General features: G+C 37.0%; 1 protein-coding gene across 1 annotated transcript in view; it reads right to left on the bottom strand.

The window, feature by feature from the left end:
- LOC134532937 (uncharacterized) overlaps nucleotides 1-13157 on the bottom strand; it is a 429205-nt gene that overhangs the window by 194111 nt on the left and 221937 nt on the right. The window contains exons 64-68 of the mRNA XM_063370011.1: nucleotides 8817-9134; nucleotides 5923-6252; nucleotides 5394-5720; nucleotides 4288-4611; nucleotides 3298-3624 (exon numbers count right to left, since the gene is read on the bottom strand). Of these exons, the coding sequence (XP_063226081.1) occupies nucleotides 3298-3624; nucleotides 4288-4611; nucleotides 5394-5720; nucleotides 5923-6252; nucleotides 8817-9134 (1626 nt within the window). The remainder of the gene's footprint in view (nucleotides 1-3297; nucleotides 3625-4287; nucleotides 4612-5393; nucleotides 5721-5922; nucleotides 6253-8816; nucleotides 9135-13157) is intronic.

Here is a 13157-nt window from a genome sequence, read left to right as displayed (position 1 = left end):
CTGTGTGTTCACAATTATCTTGGCGAGCGCTGTACTGTAAGCAGGCAGGCATACAAAAGACGACTAAAAATAGATACCACCCCTCTAGACTGTCCACGCAGGGCCGCAACTAGGGGGGGGCAAGCGGGGCATACGCCCCGGGCGCAAAGCTGTGGGGGCGCCGAAATCGCTTGCATTGTAATTCCTACTACAACTGGTAACTAGTAAAAAGTTTTTTAACTTGCATGCCAGGAATGTCTAATCTGATTTACAATATAACGTCTCAACATATTTAATGAACAAGTCTAGTGATTATACGGACTACTTTATGGACATAGTGGGTTCATGCATGGAAGTTACAGTAGCACAGAAACTGTTACATGTAGGTATGGAAAATGCTTAAATAGCACCATTTTTCCGTGGGAGGGCCCCCGGACCCCCCGCTTTATTGGTGTGGTATGTGCAAAAAAAGAGGGGGGGGGGGGGGCATGAATCCATTCATGCCCCGGGTCCCAGAGACTCTAGTTGCGGCCCTGTGTCCACGCGGCAGTGTCTAGCTGAGCTCGGCGCGTCCACTATCGCACGAAAAGCTGTCTCAGCTGTCATGTTATCCGGCACGAAAAGCCGCTGTGTTAGCTTCTGCGGGAGCGTAAGAAACTCGTCCGGCCAGGCTGGCGGTAGCGGCGGCTTGGCGTCATAGTAACACAGCAGTTTCTGCTGAAAAAACACTAATACCTCGAATTTTATTGAATAGAAAAATTTAGCAGGGCCGTAAATGTATTTATTTTACTGCATAGTTACTTTTCCATCTGCATTCCAAGGGAAGCTTACAACTCACGTAGTTTCGGTTCCCTGCAAGAATTTCCGAAGATTTCCGAAGTTTTGCGTTTTGGTCAGTGGCGTCTCGTCAGGGCAAGCAAGGCAAGCAGTGCTTGCCCAGGCAGTTTCCAGACGTTGTATTTTTTAAATAAATATTTTATTCAGAATAGTATTTTACTTTGGCTCGTGCAGTTAGGTGTATGTATTTTTTACACTATCTTCTTGGGACCCAATACTGTGCGCTGTGCGCTATAAAAAAAGAACTCGTTGACACAAAAACATGCTGTTTTAGAAGCGTTGCTAGGTTTAGAAGCGCTGGTAGGATCGCTTTCAGCAGGAAGGCTGCCGCAGTAGTTTCCTTTCGGAAGGGGGGTGGCATGGTACAAAGGTTCAGGGAGGGGATTGGCTGGAAAAATACGCGGTAGAAGCTACGAAGATAACGCTTTCTTGCCGAACTGGAGCGAACATGGCCGAAGCAGACGGTGGAATTTTTCCGCCGACTGCTTCGGCTATGTCCGGTACAGTTCGGCACGGCAGGTGGCGATGTCGCGTTTCAGTCGGCGGTCGTCTCTCGGGGCGCGCGCATCTCTCCCGCGGGCTGTTGGCTGGCAGTGCGTGGGGGATTTGTGGGCGTACGATGATACTACACTCCCACTTAGTATATAAGTAATGTAGAGTAGGTATTTTACTATCAGAATAATTTAAGTCAATCATTATTTTTCAAAAATAATGTATTTAAAAAAAATGTCAATTTTTCTGCCTGTGGAATAGTCAATGTTCAGTTAAGAAAACTACTTAAATAGCACCATTTTGTACCTTGAAATCCATATTTTCCCGGCGGAGGGCCTACAGACCCCCCCCTCCCCCAACCTCATCATGTTTTGGTGTGAACGGAGTTATTGCTTCCCCTCATGTAAACCTCACGCCTCGCCACTGGTTTTGGTATTAACGCCACTTCACCCGCTAAATCAGAAGTTTCGAATGAAAACAAGCTTGTTGTGACTGATCTAACCTAACCTAACCCTTCGATTTTTTTAATTTCAATTTTTGAGAGAAATCCGAAGTTGCAAAAACGTGGTAGGGAACCGAAACTACGTGAGTTGTAGGCTACCGGCATTCCAACGTGTTTTTTTTTCTTTCTTTTTTTTTTTACGCCGCGAAGGGACGTGGAAAAGATAATTGCTTGAGCTGTCAAAATAAACATCGCTGACGGCAAGGGCGAGAGCGCATCCTGTCGGTTTGTCGCTGTGATTATCTACTCCAAAAACATGTCACAGCATTTCAGGATAGCATTGTTCTTATATCTTTCGTTTATAGCCGAATGTTTTCTACCTGATCCACACAAGTTCCTTCGCCACGTTTTGAACTAAAATAACAACCAGCCGGCTAGCAGCCGAACTCGCGTGACGCGAATTCCTTTAGCGCGATTTTTTTTTGGGGGGGGGGGGGGAGGTGTAAAAAATTGACCCGAATTCTCTATTATGACCATTCCGTTTATAAGTCCGTTTTTCCGGAAACCGTGAGGGGTCGCATCAGCGGGATTCTACTGTACCATCAAATCCTTAGTATTCAAAGGTTTTGATATTTAAGGGAAAAGTTTCAAAGATAAATATTAAAATTAACGAAGTATATAAAAAAAAATCAAACACTGATAACCTTTGAAGTTTACTAGAACAATTTTTTTCTTCGTACCTATCCTGTTACCATTTTCCAAGGTATTGTAGGTACTTTTAACACATAATTATAAAAATGAAATTATAATATGTATTTATTTTGGAAACGAGTTTGTGAAACAACCATTTAAAGGGTAGTCTGTTTCAATACTAAAGTTAATATTTTTCATTTCTTGTACAATATTTTATTTTTGACACTTGACACCTCGATTGGCATTCGAAGATTACATTTGAGGTACTCTCTTGGATTCAGATTCAAATTCGAGATTTGGATTCGAGCAAATTGAGATTTGACCCACCAATAATTAAACGCTTACTTTTCTTGCATTGATAACAACTGGTAAATACAGGAATAAAAAATATAGTATGTATATGATGGACAGTGAACAGTTGTGGAACTAAGATTCACAAAAAACGTAGAAATACATGCTTATGATACAATTAAAAAACATGAAAAAACTAATTATGAGAATTACAAAAAAAACTATATACTACATACATAATTGCTGTAGTAAGGACAAGTTCTCTGATAAAATTAAAATAATATCTCAAAGAATAAATAGAATGCTTAGCTACTCCAAGATACGATAACATTTTGACTGCACTCATTACGGAAGCATTAGTAGTATTTTATGAATACTCTTGCTTTATGAAAATCCTAGCTTGCAGAAACTATAGAATGAGGTAAGCTAGCTGAAATCAAATAAATTTATAAAGCAAATCCAGAATACCTATATCAAGGCTTTTAGCCTGTAGCCAGAAATGCACAGTTGGCAGCAATAAAATAAGGAATAGCAGACAAGTACAAGGTGTTAATTATTCTTACTGGAAGGAGGAAGATGACAGCCAGAGAGAGGGTTGCCCGTGTGTCCCGGCAGGCAACTGCAGGAAGGTGCGTGATTAACAACTCGACACTTTGCGTTCAGGCCACAGGTACCGGGGCACGGGTCTCGGCACTTATTGTTCACGCAGGCTCTGGTCTTGTCGCAGTCTGTGTTGAGAACGCACTCTGGGCGACAGCCTGTGTAAGGGTCGCCCTGATACTCCGGCAGACAGATGCATGAGCCTGCCCCGTTACGTTCCTTGCACACTGCGTTTGCACCACACGGTGATGGGTTGCATGGGTCTCGTGGTGACTCCACAGGTGGAATGACTAGAATATCAGTAATAATTTCAGAAGTGATGACATAATATGTTTAAATTATATACAAATTACTTTCCATTTCATCATATAAATTTTCGAATATTTTCATGCACAAGCAATACTAATGCATCAAAATAAAACTCTTCAAAATAATTTAGAGCATACATCAACATAAACCCAGATAAATTTAATTTTAATGATACCATACACATACTTCCACTGGCTGTATAATGTTTCAGTTTATTGACCTACATTAGTATTTAAATTTCATATGCTATTCTCTTGGAAATTATTTTGCAAATGTTCTCTCCTCATTTGAATTTATTAAAATATTTAATTAAAAACCAAAAAAAAAGGACACCATAATCCAATGCTCTAGGAATACAGTTGTTTCATGACTAACTTAAGTTTTTTTCCGTATAGATCTTAGAAAAAACTAAACACTCGATTCAAGGAAAAGAGTGTCTAATTAATGTTGTTATAAAATGTCATGGAGCTAAAAAAAAAAATGTTTATGTTCCACCACATAAAGAAATTGTTGCTTCTGGAGGCAACTGTTAAAGCCACATTCAGGTTCTGTTATATTTTTTTGAGGTTCATAATAAATGGTAATATCAAGTTTGATTGACATCCGTAGGTAAATAGATAAGTGAGCATGTGTGCAAGGCTTACACTGAGCGACGAGAGAGCACCCGGCAAAGGGGTCTCCCGTGAAGCCGGCCTCACAGAAGCACATGGGCCGGTGTTTGACCACCGTGCAGCGGGTGTTAATGCCACACGAGCCACGGCACGGGTCCCTACACCTCTCGCACTGACAGGCCAGGTTGCCAGGGCACTCTGCATCGATGGAGCACTCGGGCCGGCAGTTGGGCGGCCGGCCCACGTGGTTGGGCAAGCACGAGCAGGCGGGCGTGTTCCCCACGGCCTTGCAGTGAGAGTTGGGGCCGCACGGGGACGGAACGCAAGGGTTTCTGCTCTCCACCACTGGAGGCCGCTCTACGAGGGAGACAGTGACAGAACAGACTGTGCAGTTTTCAGTGCCAGGAGAGAGGTGTGGGAAACAAGAGTAGAAACATGCAAAACAGAAAAGAATATAAGAAACTGGAAATGTTTAGAAAACTACTCATAAAGACACAAGAAATAAATATAGTACTACCAAGAAAATAGGCAAGATATTTTTATCATATTTGTTGTTTAATGAAGGTACTTAAATTAAATGTTCAAAAAAATTCATTGATTAGAAAAGGGTAGGTTTTTTCACAGGGGACTACTATTTTGTCTACCAATGTTTAGTTGAAAGTTTTTTTTTTTTTGAGAAATTGCAAAAGCGATCATTTTAAAAAAGACTACAATATAAAATAGTATATCATTGCAGCCTTTTTCAATGTTGCCGCATTTTGAAAGTTATGTGCTATATACTATCTACGCACAAAATGATTGCATAAAATAAAAGGTATTTAAGTATTTATTCTTGCAACTCGTTAAATATTATTATTATTACTTTAGGAGATACAAAAATTAAATTTCTAGTTCCGGGAAAACTAATGTATTCTAATTATTTTGTATTAAGTAAAAAAAGATTTTATTTCATATCTTCATAAAACTATACATTGCTGACAAAATGTAAGCTTTTAAGTTTATTTTCATTAAAATAAAAATTAATTTAATCTGCTGTATGCAATATACAAGAGCACAAAATGGCTAGGCGACAAGCATACAATTTATGTTTTTAATAGTTACTAGAATGTATAAAGGAAACTATATAATTAGATGCTTACTTTCTTCTTTAAGACATTTGACAAAGGGATCGCCATAGAAGCCACGGGCACAGCTACAGATGGGGTTGTGGTTGACCACTTGGCAGCGGGCATTATATCCACATGTGCCGGGGCACGGATCCAGGCACTTTTGGCCAATGCACGCTTTGTCCTGGGGACATTCTGCGCTGACAAGGCACTCCGGGCGGCAGTTGGGCGGACCTCCAAAGTACCCCTGCCTGCAGGAGCAGACGGCGTGGCCCTGGGTGGCACGACACACGCTGTTGGGCCCGCAAGGGGACGGCTGGCAGGGGTTCCTCACGTGAGTTTCCTCTTTCTGTGCCGGAACTGCGTGAAGAGGAAGAGAAAATGCGTGCAGAGAGACAGAAAGGCATGCAGAGAGTAAAGAAAACACAAGACAAGAGTTGGCGCCAAAGCTAATTGGAAAATCATCCAAGAAAGATAAAGATCAAGAACATAAAAAAGTAAAATAGTACAGGTATAGAAGTAGTGCTAAATAGACAGAATATGAAAGAGAAGGAAAGCTTACTAATTTGCACCGGGAGACAGATGTTGAGAGGGTCTCCAGTGTGGCCGGGAGAGCAGCTACAGGACGGGGCATGATTGACGACATAGCAGACGGCATTCACGCCACACGTCCCGGGGCACGGATCCACGCACTTATTGCTGACGCACGCCTTGCTGCGGGGGCAGTCTGCGTTGAGCACGCACTCGGGCCGGCAGCCCGTATACGGGTCGCCAGAGTACCCTGGCACACAGGTGCACGAACCTGCCCCGTGGCGCTCCCTGCACAGGGCGTTCGCTCCGCACGGGGTTGGGTTGCACGGCTCTCTCATGCTCACCGTTACTGGTGTCGAAACTGTTGCACACAGCCACAAATGGTGCTCGTTTACAGATACCCTTGTGTTCCCAGTAATGTCCACAAACAATTTGTATAATTTATCAGTACCGAAACTGGTTTTATGTCTCGACTATCTTCACTTCACAAACAAAAATTTGTAAAATTATAATATTTTTAAATAATTACTATACAAAATTAGTAATTATTGTTTATAATAAATAACATTATAATAAAAATTGTAATCAAACTTTTTTTTTTGCAAGTCACCTGTGGAAATGTAGCACAAATTATACTTACAATTTTTTTTATCATATTTCAGGTGTGTTAAAGAGTGTCCTGCCAGTCTTGACAGTTGGAAAAATTGATACATGGCATTTATTATAATCGGTAATTGAAAAGGCTTATTGTTATAACCTTTACTTCCTCCAGCTATATACCAAAGACCAAAGTACAGCCAAATTTATAACCTGCATTGATATATTTGAATGTGGCCGAGGAAAAACTGATGGCTTGGCTAATTGCTGATACTAAGTAGGTACAGATTTCGAGACAACTAGTTTAAATAAGTCTCCTCTTTTTAAGACATATAATTTTTAATGATGTTAAAACCATTATTACTAAAACACATCTGACAAAAACTTAAGTAGCATGTAACAGTTTATCAAAAAAATATCTCATGACTAAAAGTACGTTTATCTGTGGCCCATATTTTTCCTAGAAAGTGTTTACTCTTTGAGATGTAGTGACTAATTTAAATTAATGCAAATTAAAATTGGTAAATTGTTTGAATCTGTGTGTTATTCTTAATTTTGATTTATGAAAGATATTATATGTGTACTTTCATCTAACCTTTACCCCAGTTACAAATAATGGAATGTGGAACCAGGTAATTGATATTTTAAAATCTTTATAGTAAAACTCATAGTTACGGTACTTAGCCATCTCTTGTTTATATCCCCCTCCACTTCTTCGCAAATTTTCCTAGGCCTCTCCCTTCCCATAAGTGCCTAAAATCCTTTTTTAAGCTAATAAACACACGTGAAGCACAATAATGTACACTGTCATGACTTTGCTACCACCAGATATTACTAATCGTTTCTTGTAATAACTGCAAATTTTTCCGGCAGCGGATTCAGGAGTGACTTCTGGGAGGACATCAGAAATCTGAACAGCCAATCCCCAAGACAATCAGGGAAACGAGACTTAATATCATTAATATCTAGATATTAATAACTTAGTCTAGACATTAGTTCTAGACTAAGTTATTAATATTTTACATCCAGATTTGACCAGATTTTAGTATATAAATATTAAAAAATTTAACTCAGTAGTCTTTTATCTAGTGCATCTTTTGCCTTTCTTAGAAGTGGAAGGCAGAGAGAAGGATAGCACATGCCTGTTCCCCCCTTCAATATCCGCCTCTGCAATTTTCTACCCATTTCAACAAACCAATAACAAATTTTGTTCAAATGGGACATTAACTAAGTTTCATATTTTCCTAAACTTTGCCCAACTATTATTACTCAAATTTGACCTTAGTATAGAAAAATATTTTAATATCTATGTTCAAATTTGATTATTAAAAAAAACTAATATTCGTACTGGCCTAATTAAAACTAAAAGTGGGAGTACTAAATTCACTAATTTTCTGTATTTTTGAATTTATTAATTTTTTGTTTTTAATTTTTCTTGTTTTGTGTCCTTTGTCTGTGGTGTCTCTTGTGTATTGTGTTTGTTTTTTTTTTGTATCATGCACACCCCTGTAATCTCTTCTCAGAGTGTTGGTGTGCATGTCACAATAAATAAATAAATAAATAAATAAATAAATCGCTTGTGGGCATATATATGTAGCCATATTTTTTGTAAAGAGAACAAGTAAAAACTGATACTTACCTCCAATTCTACACATGCTGAGCTTTGGTATTGAACTAAATATTTTACACTTAATGCTAAACTTATTCGAACCTTAACAGTCTTGCAGGTATCTGGAAAAGATACTCTTTAACATGAAAGGTATTTTGTAGTTTCAACCATACTTCAGACCAAACTTTTAATGATTTAAACCTGGCATCACACATGTCATTTGTGTTTTTTTTTTTAACGTGAGTAGCTGAGCATAACAAAACAAAAATGGGTAATTTAATATGCACATGCATTTGCGTGTATATATATATATGTGTGTGTTTGTTTGTGTGTAACAGAACAACACATTTTCATTAGTAATTTAAATGGAACAAACAATCAACATGACTATGTATAATGTTCTCTTTTTATTAATAGTGTAAAACTAGGAAAAATCTGTTAATTTGTCATAAATTATGTATTTCAAGTAATTCTCATTTTTCTTTTGAGATTGTACCCCAAAAAAAATTAAATTATAGCTGTGTGATGCCAGTCGAAAAATTCATAAGAAGTTTAACACTGAAAGTGACAGACGAGCATTCCATCAACAACATTTTTCCCAATAGTTTTGGTCGCAAAATGATAATACTGTGCGAAGCAAGACGCATGCAATAACCAGATGGTTACTGGCCATGGTGCAGTGTCGATGAGAGGTGCAGGAAGACAGTTGGTGCCCTTACTTTGAAGCAGCCTGCAGCCTGTGAACGGGTCCCCTGTGTGTCCCGGCAGACAGGTGCACACCGGCGCGTGGTTAACCACCCTACAAGTGGCGAGCGGGCCACACGAGCCGGGGCAAGGGTCCCGACAGCGCTCCCGCACGCACGCCAAGTGGCGCGGGCACTCGGCGCTGAGCGTGCACTCGGGCCGGCAGTTGGGAGCACGCCCCACGTACCCGGGCAAGCAGGTGCACGCCGGCTGGCTGCCGATAGCACGGCACAGCGAGTTGGGCCCGCAAGGAGAGGGCACGCAAGGGTTGCCGCTCGGCACTGTGGGGCACTCTACAACGATACGGGGGAGCTTGTCGTAGACGGGAAGGTCGGGACGCAGGCGACAGAGAAGCCAAGAACAGATAGCTTTGTTACACACTGCAGTGTGAGACAGATTAAACATCTACAAGACATTACAGCAAGAAAATAGTTTAGCAGGATAAGGCTTGTTAAAATATTATACATGTACTGCTCCATAGTGAAAAAATGCATGCAGGAAAGATTTGCTACACTAACAACTCAACCACAGCTAGATCACAAATTTTAACGTCGGAATTTTCTGTAGATATTGTTTATATCTATCCATAAATAAATACAACACAATAAATCTCTTTCACGTTAACAGTTGGCATGCTATGTATATTGCGTTACAGTCTTGTGAGTGGTTAGACTCTGTGACTTGTATAGGCCTTACATGTCCGCTTTCTACTATCGGTGTACCAGAGTGTTTACAGAATAGAATTTTGCTGCGATTGTGGACAGCGTGCAATAGTCACTTGTTTTTAGTATTACACTTGTTTTATTAGTTCAAACCAAAATTAATTTACTTGCGACTTGTAAATATTTTTCAGGTACGTTTCTATTGATCAAAAATTTATTTTTAATTATTCTACTATACAAGTGTAATAATGAAATGGCTTATAAATTCTAATTTTTAGTTTAAGTTGGCATAATCAAATTATGTCAGTTGACGAAGCTTGTATTTTGCTGTTGCAGACATTGGTATAGCTTTTGAATATTTTTATTTGCAGAATTTAGTGGCTGCTTGCTCTGTTGTAAAATATTAATGTAAGTTAGAGTGCCATGAAAAGTTATTTTTTCTATTGTGATAAAAAAAAATTCCTATTAGACTTTCAATTTATTGCAACATGTATCTGTGCCTTAAGTATAAAATTATGTTATTATGCAAAGGTGACCGTTTTCATGAACCATCATTAGTGTTTGATACAGAATATTTATTAAATAGATGATTTATATTATAATTATGAACCTTTTAATATAAGGTATCGGCATCTACTACGTAATGTTACATGTGTCACACCGTTTTAACTTTCTTTAGATGTTTCTTGTATCACAATTACAACTGCACTTCAGCATTTCATGACAAAACCATTTCTACCTATTGGCAAAATTTTTTGAAATGTAAACCTCAAGAATTTTAAATGATTACAAACTAATCCCATTTCTCAATAATAAAAATTGAGACAAAAATATATTATGTCAGGGTTAATGCATAAAAAAAATCCATCAGGGCACATTCACAAAGCTAGTTTCCTCAGATAGCCATGCAATGGCGACTCATGATGCCATTTTCCCTGCTCAAGTCACGTGATATGCTAAGCAACACAGTTATGCACTGGAGTTTCCTCTCTTTCTGTGATACTATACACTGGCTGACTTGAGAGTGTTGTACATTTGGAAGTGTGACAAACGTTTCCATACAGAATATTTCCTCAGTTTCTAATATGCCAAAATATTTCCCATTTTTACAGAGTAAATCTAGCCTCTCATAATTTTTTCATGTGATTTCTTGTTTACACGTATGTTTGAACTGTATTTTACCAAGGTCCCTTAGTAGATGTTAATATTAATTATGTAGCCTATATCCACTTCTGTTTGTATTGTAATTTTTTGTATCATTTTGTATGATTGAGATAATGTATTTTGGATTTAATGCATGTGCTCATAATTTGTTTAAAATTTCCATGATCATCCAAAGAGAAGTTGCATCAAAACAATGGAATTTTTTAAAATTTCATTGTTAACTTCTCAAGGTTAAATAAAATTGTATTTCTAGCCTTAATGAAGTTTGTAAAGTCCCTAAAATACATGTATTATACTTTTGTAAGATGAAAGACATTTCTAGTATAATGATGTATTGTTTAACTAATTTTGAACGTGAAAAAAAAAAAAATTTGCAATAATGGTGTCTCAATAAAAATAAATATCACTGCTTGGTTTCTTTGTCACATTAAAAAATTCATTTAATTATTTAATTAATTTTGTTAGTTTGCACGTATTTTTTTTTCATAATATGTTTTACATATAAATTTTCATTGAAAGTATGGCACTTATTGGGTTTACAGCAGTGGCAAGTCATCTGTGAACATCACAAAATATGTTCAGTCAACACCACTGAAATATTTTGTTTAGCAAAAAATTAATGCAAATCTTTCCTAAACATAATTTTCACTATGAACCTACTTTTAGAATAGATTAATTCTAAGTAAAGAAGAGTAAATCAAGTTCTGTAGTACTGGTATAATAATAAGAATAGTTTAAGGAAAATAGTATAGTATTAAAGTAGGTAAGCAATTAACTACTTACTCAAATACAATCTGCATCATGCATGATTATTTATGATACATTTGAAGCATACAAATTTAAGAAAAGCTTTACATAAAAATTCTGAAGTTAGACTGCTTATAAGAGATTAATTATTTTGTACTTATATACAAGCGAAAGACAAAGCTAGCAAACACTAGCTTCTGCACTGGTAAAGCAAGTTTAATATCAATCAAAGTAAAAATGATCTTACATAAAGACACATATACAAGGTTAATAATTACTTAGGAAAAAATTAAAATATTGCTTGTTAAGTTAACTTTTTTGTTTAGAAACCTCAGCTACTAATTAAAGATGAAAGTAAGATTAAAAGAAGAAAATTAATTTCTTTTTTAAGCAAAGACTTCCTGCAATGACTGATTGCAAAATAACTAACAAAATATAACTGTTTTCAACAAAATCATTTGTTGGTTCTATAGTACCTAATGTATTAATAACAAATCCTAGTTTTGTCATCACAGCAAACATGTGCTACATCCCTAACAATTTAGTGTTTAGTGCATCTGCTACTAAATCACTCTTGTTTGTATAGAGTTTAAATCCAAATTTTTATTTTTATTATAAACAAATTAATTGCAACAAATTAAATTATAAAAGTTAAACACCCTAATATGTCTTTGCTTAAAAACCCATAGTATCAAAGAGTTTATAATTATTTCAGTCACTTTTTAGGGTTGGAAAATAGCATTAGAAACAGGCAAGAACAGTACTGTAAATCAGTAGGTTTATGTTATAAACAGAAATATGAAGGCTGCAAGGGAAGAAAATTTTCTGCTGTATTTTATAACTGCAGAACACTACTAAATAAGTAAAAATCTTGTTCTACACTGTATCAGAAAGTCCTATACACTCAAGAAGCTACATACAGTTGTAAGGATAAAACTTGTTTATTATGCATCTAAGTAATGAAGTGTACTGCCAAAGACTGAAGAGAACAATGTTTTTTGATGTGTAAAAATCTTAGCTCTCAGAATACAGCATTTGGTAGGAGTAATTTCATGAATTAAACATAGGTCAAATGAATCGAAATGTGTAACGACGGTGCGGAAGTTGTCAAGATGGCAGACCCATGTGTAGCAACATAAACTCATATATAGTCACGATCGTAAACATTACGGGACATACCAAACGTATTGATGTGTCAAAGAAACTTTACAATAGTGAAAATACCATGGAATATATTTGGTAAACTAAAATATAGTCATAGTAAAATGTAATCACAAGTTTTAAAATACATAACAAAACTAGCTGTACACTGATTATAATAAATATTATTCATCCAAAATTCTAATAGGCTTGGTAGTACAGCAATAGATTGCACGCTTGTAAAGCTCAAGGGCAAATTTTTGATGTGATTCAAACCTTGTGACTAGAAATTTTTTTTTTTTACATTTTGAATAACTTAATAATATAATCAGGTCCAAAGCCAGGGTTTAGGAATTTTTAATGTCTTTTTTACTTTCATCTAAGCCGTTTCTAACAGTTTAAAATTTCAGTTTGTTATGTGCTGCTACCTGCTAGTGATGTAGTGATGGTGGAAAGAAACATTTTCGATTCAGGCAGCGAATTCCAGCAGTGGGCACAGCACGTAAATGTGATTCACATCCAGAAATTTTGGTACTTGAAAAGCAAATATTTTATTTATCATGTTCAGCATTATTTTAAAGAATTATACATTGGATTTCGTGT

The sequence above is a fragment of the Bacillus rossius genome, chromosome 6 (assembly GCF_032445375.1).
Source record: "Bacillus rossius redtenbacheri isolate Brsri chromosome 6, Brsri_v3, whole genome shotgun sequence".
Lineage (NCBI taxonomy): Eukaryota > Metazoa > Arthropoda > Insecta > Phasmatodea > Bacillidae > Bacillus > Bacillus rossius.
This window is presented reverse-complemented; position numbering and strand designations above follow the sequence as displayed.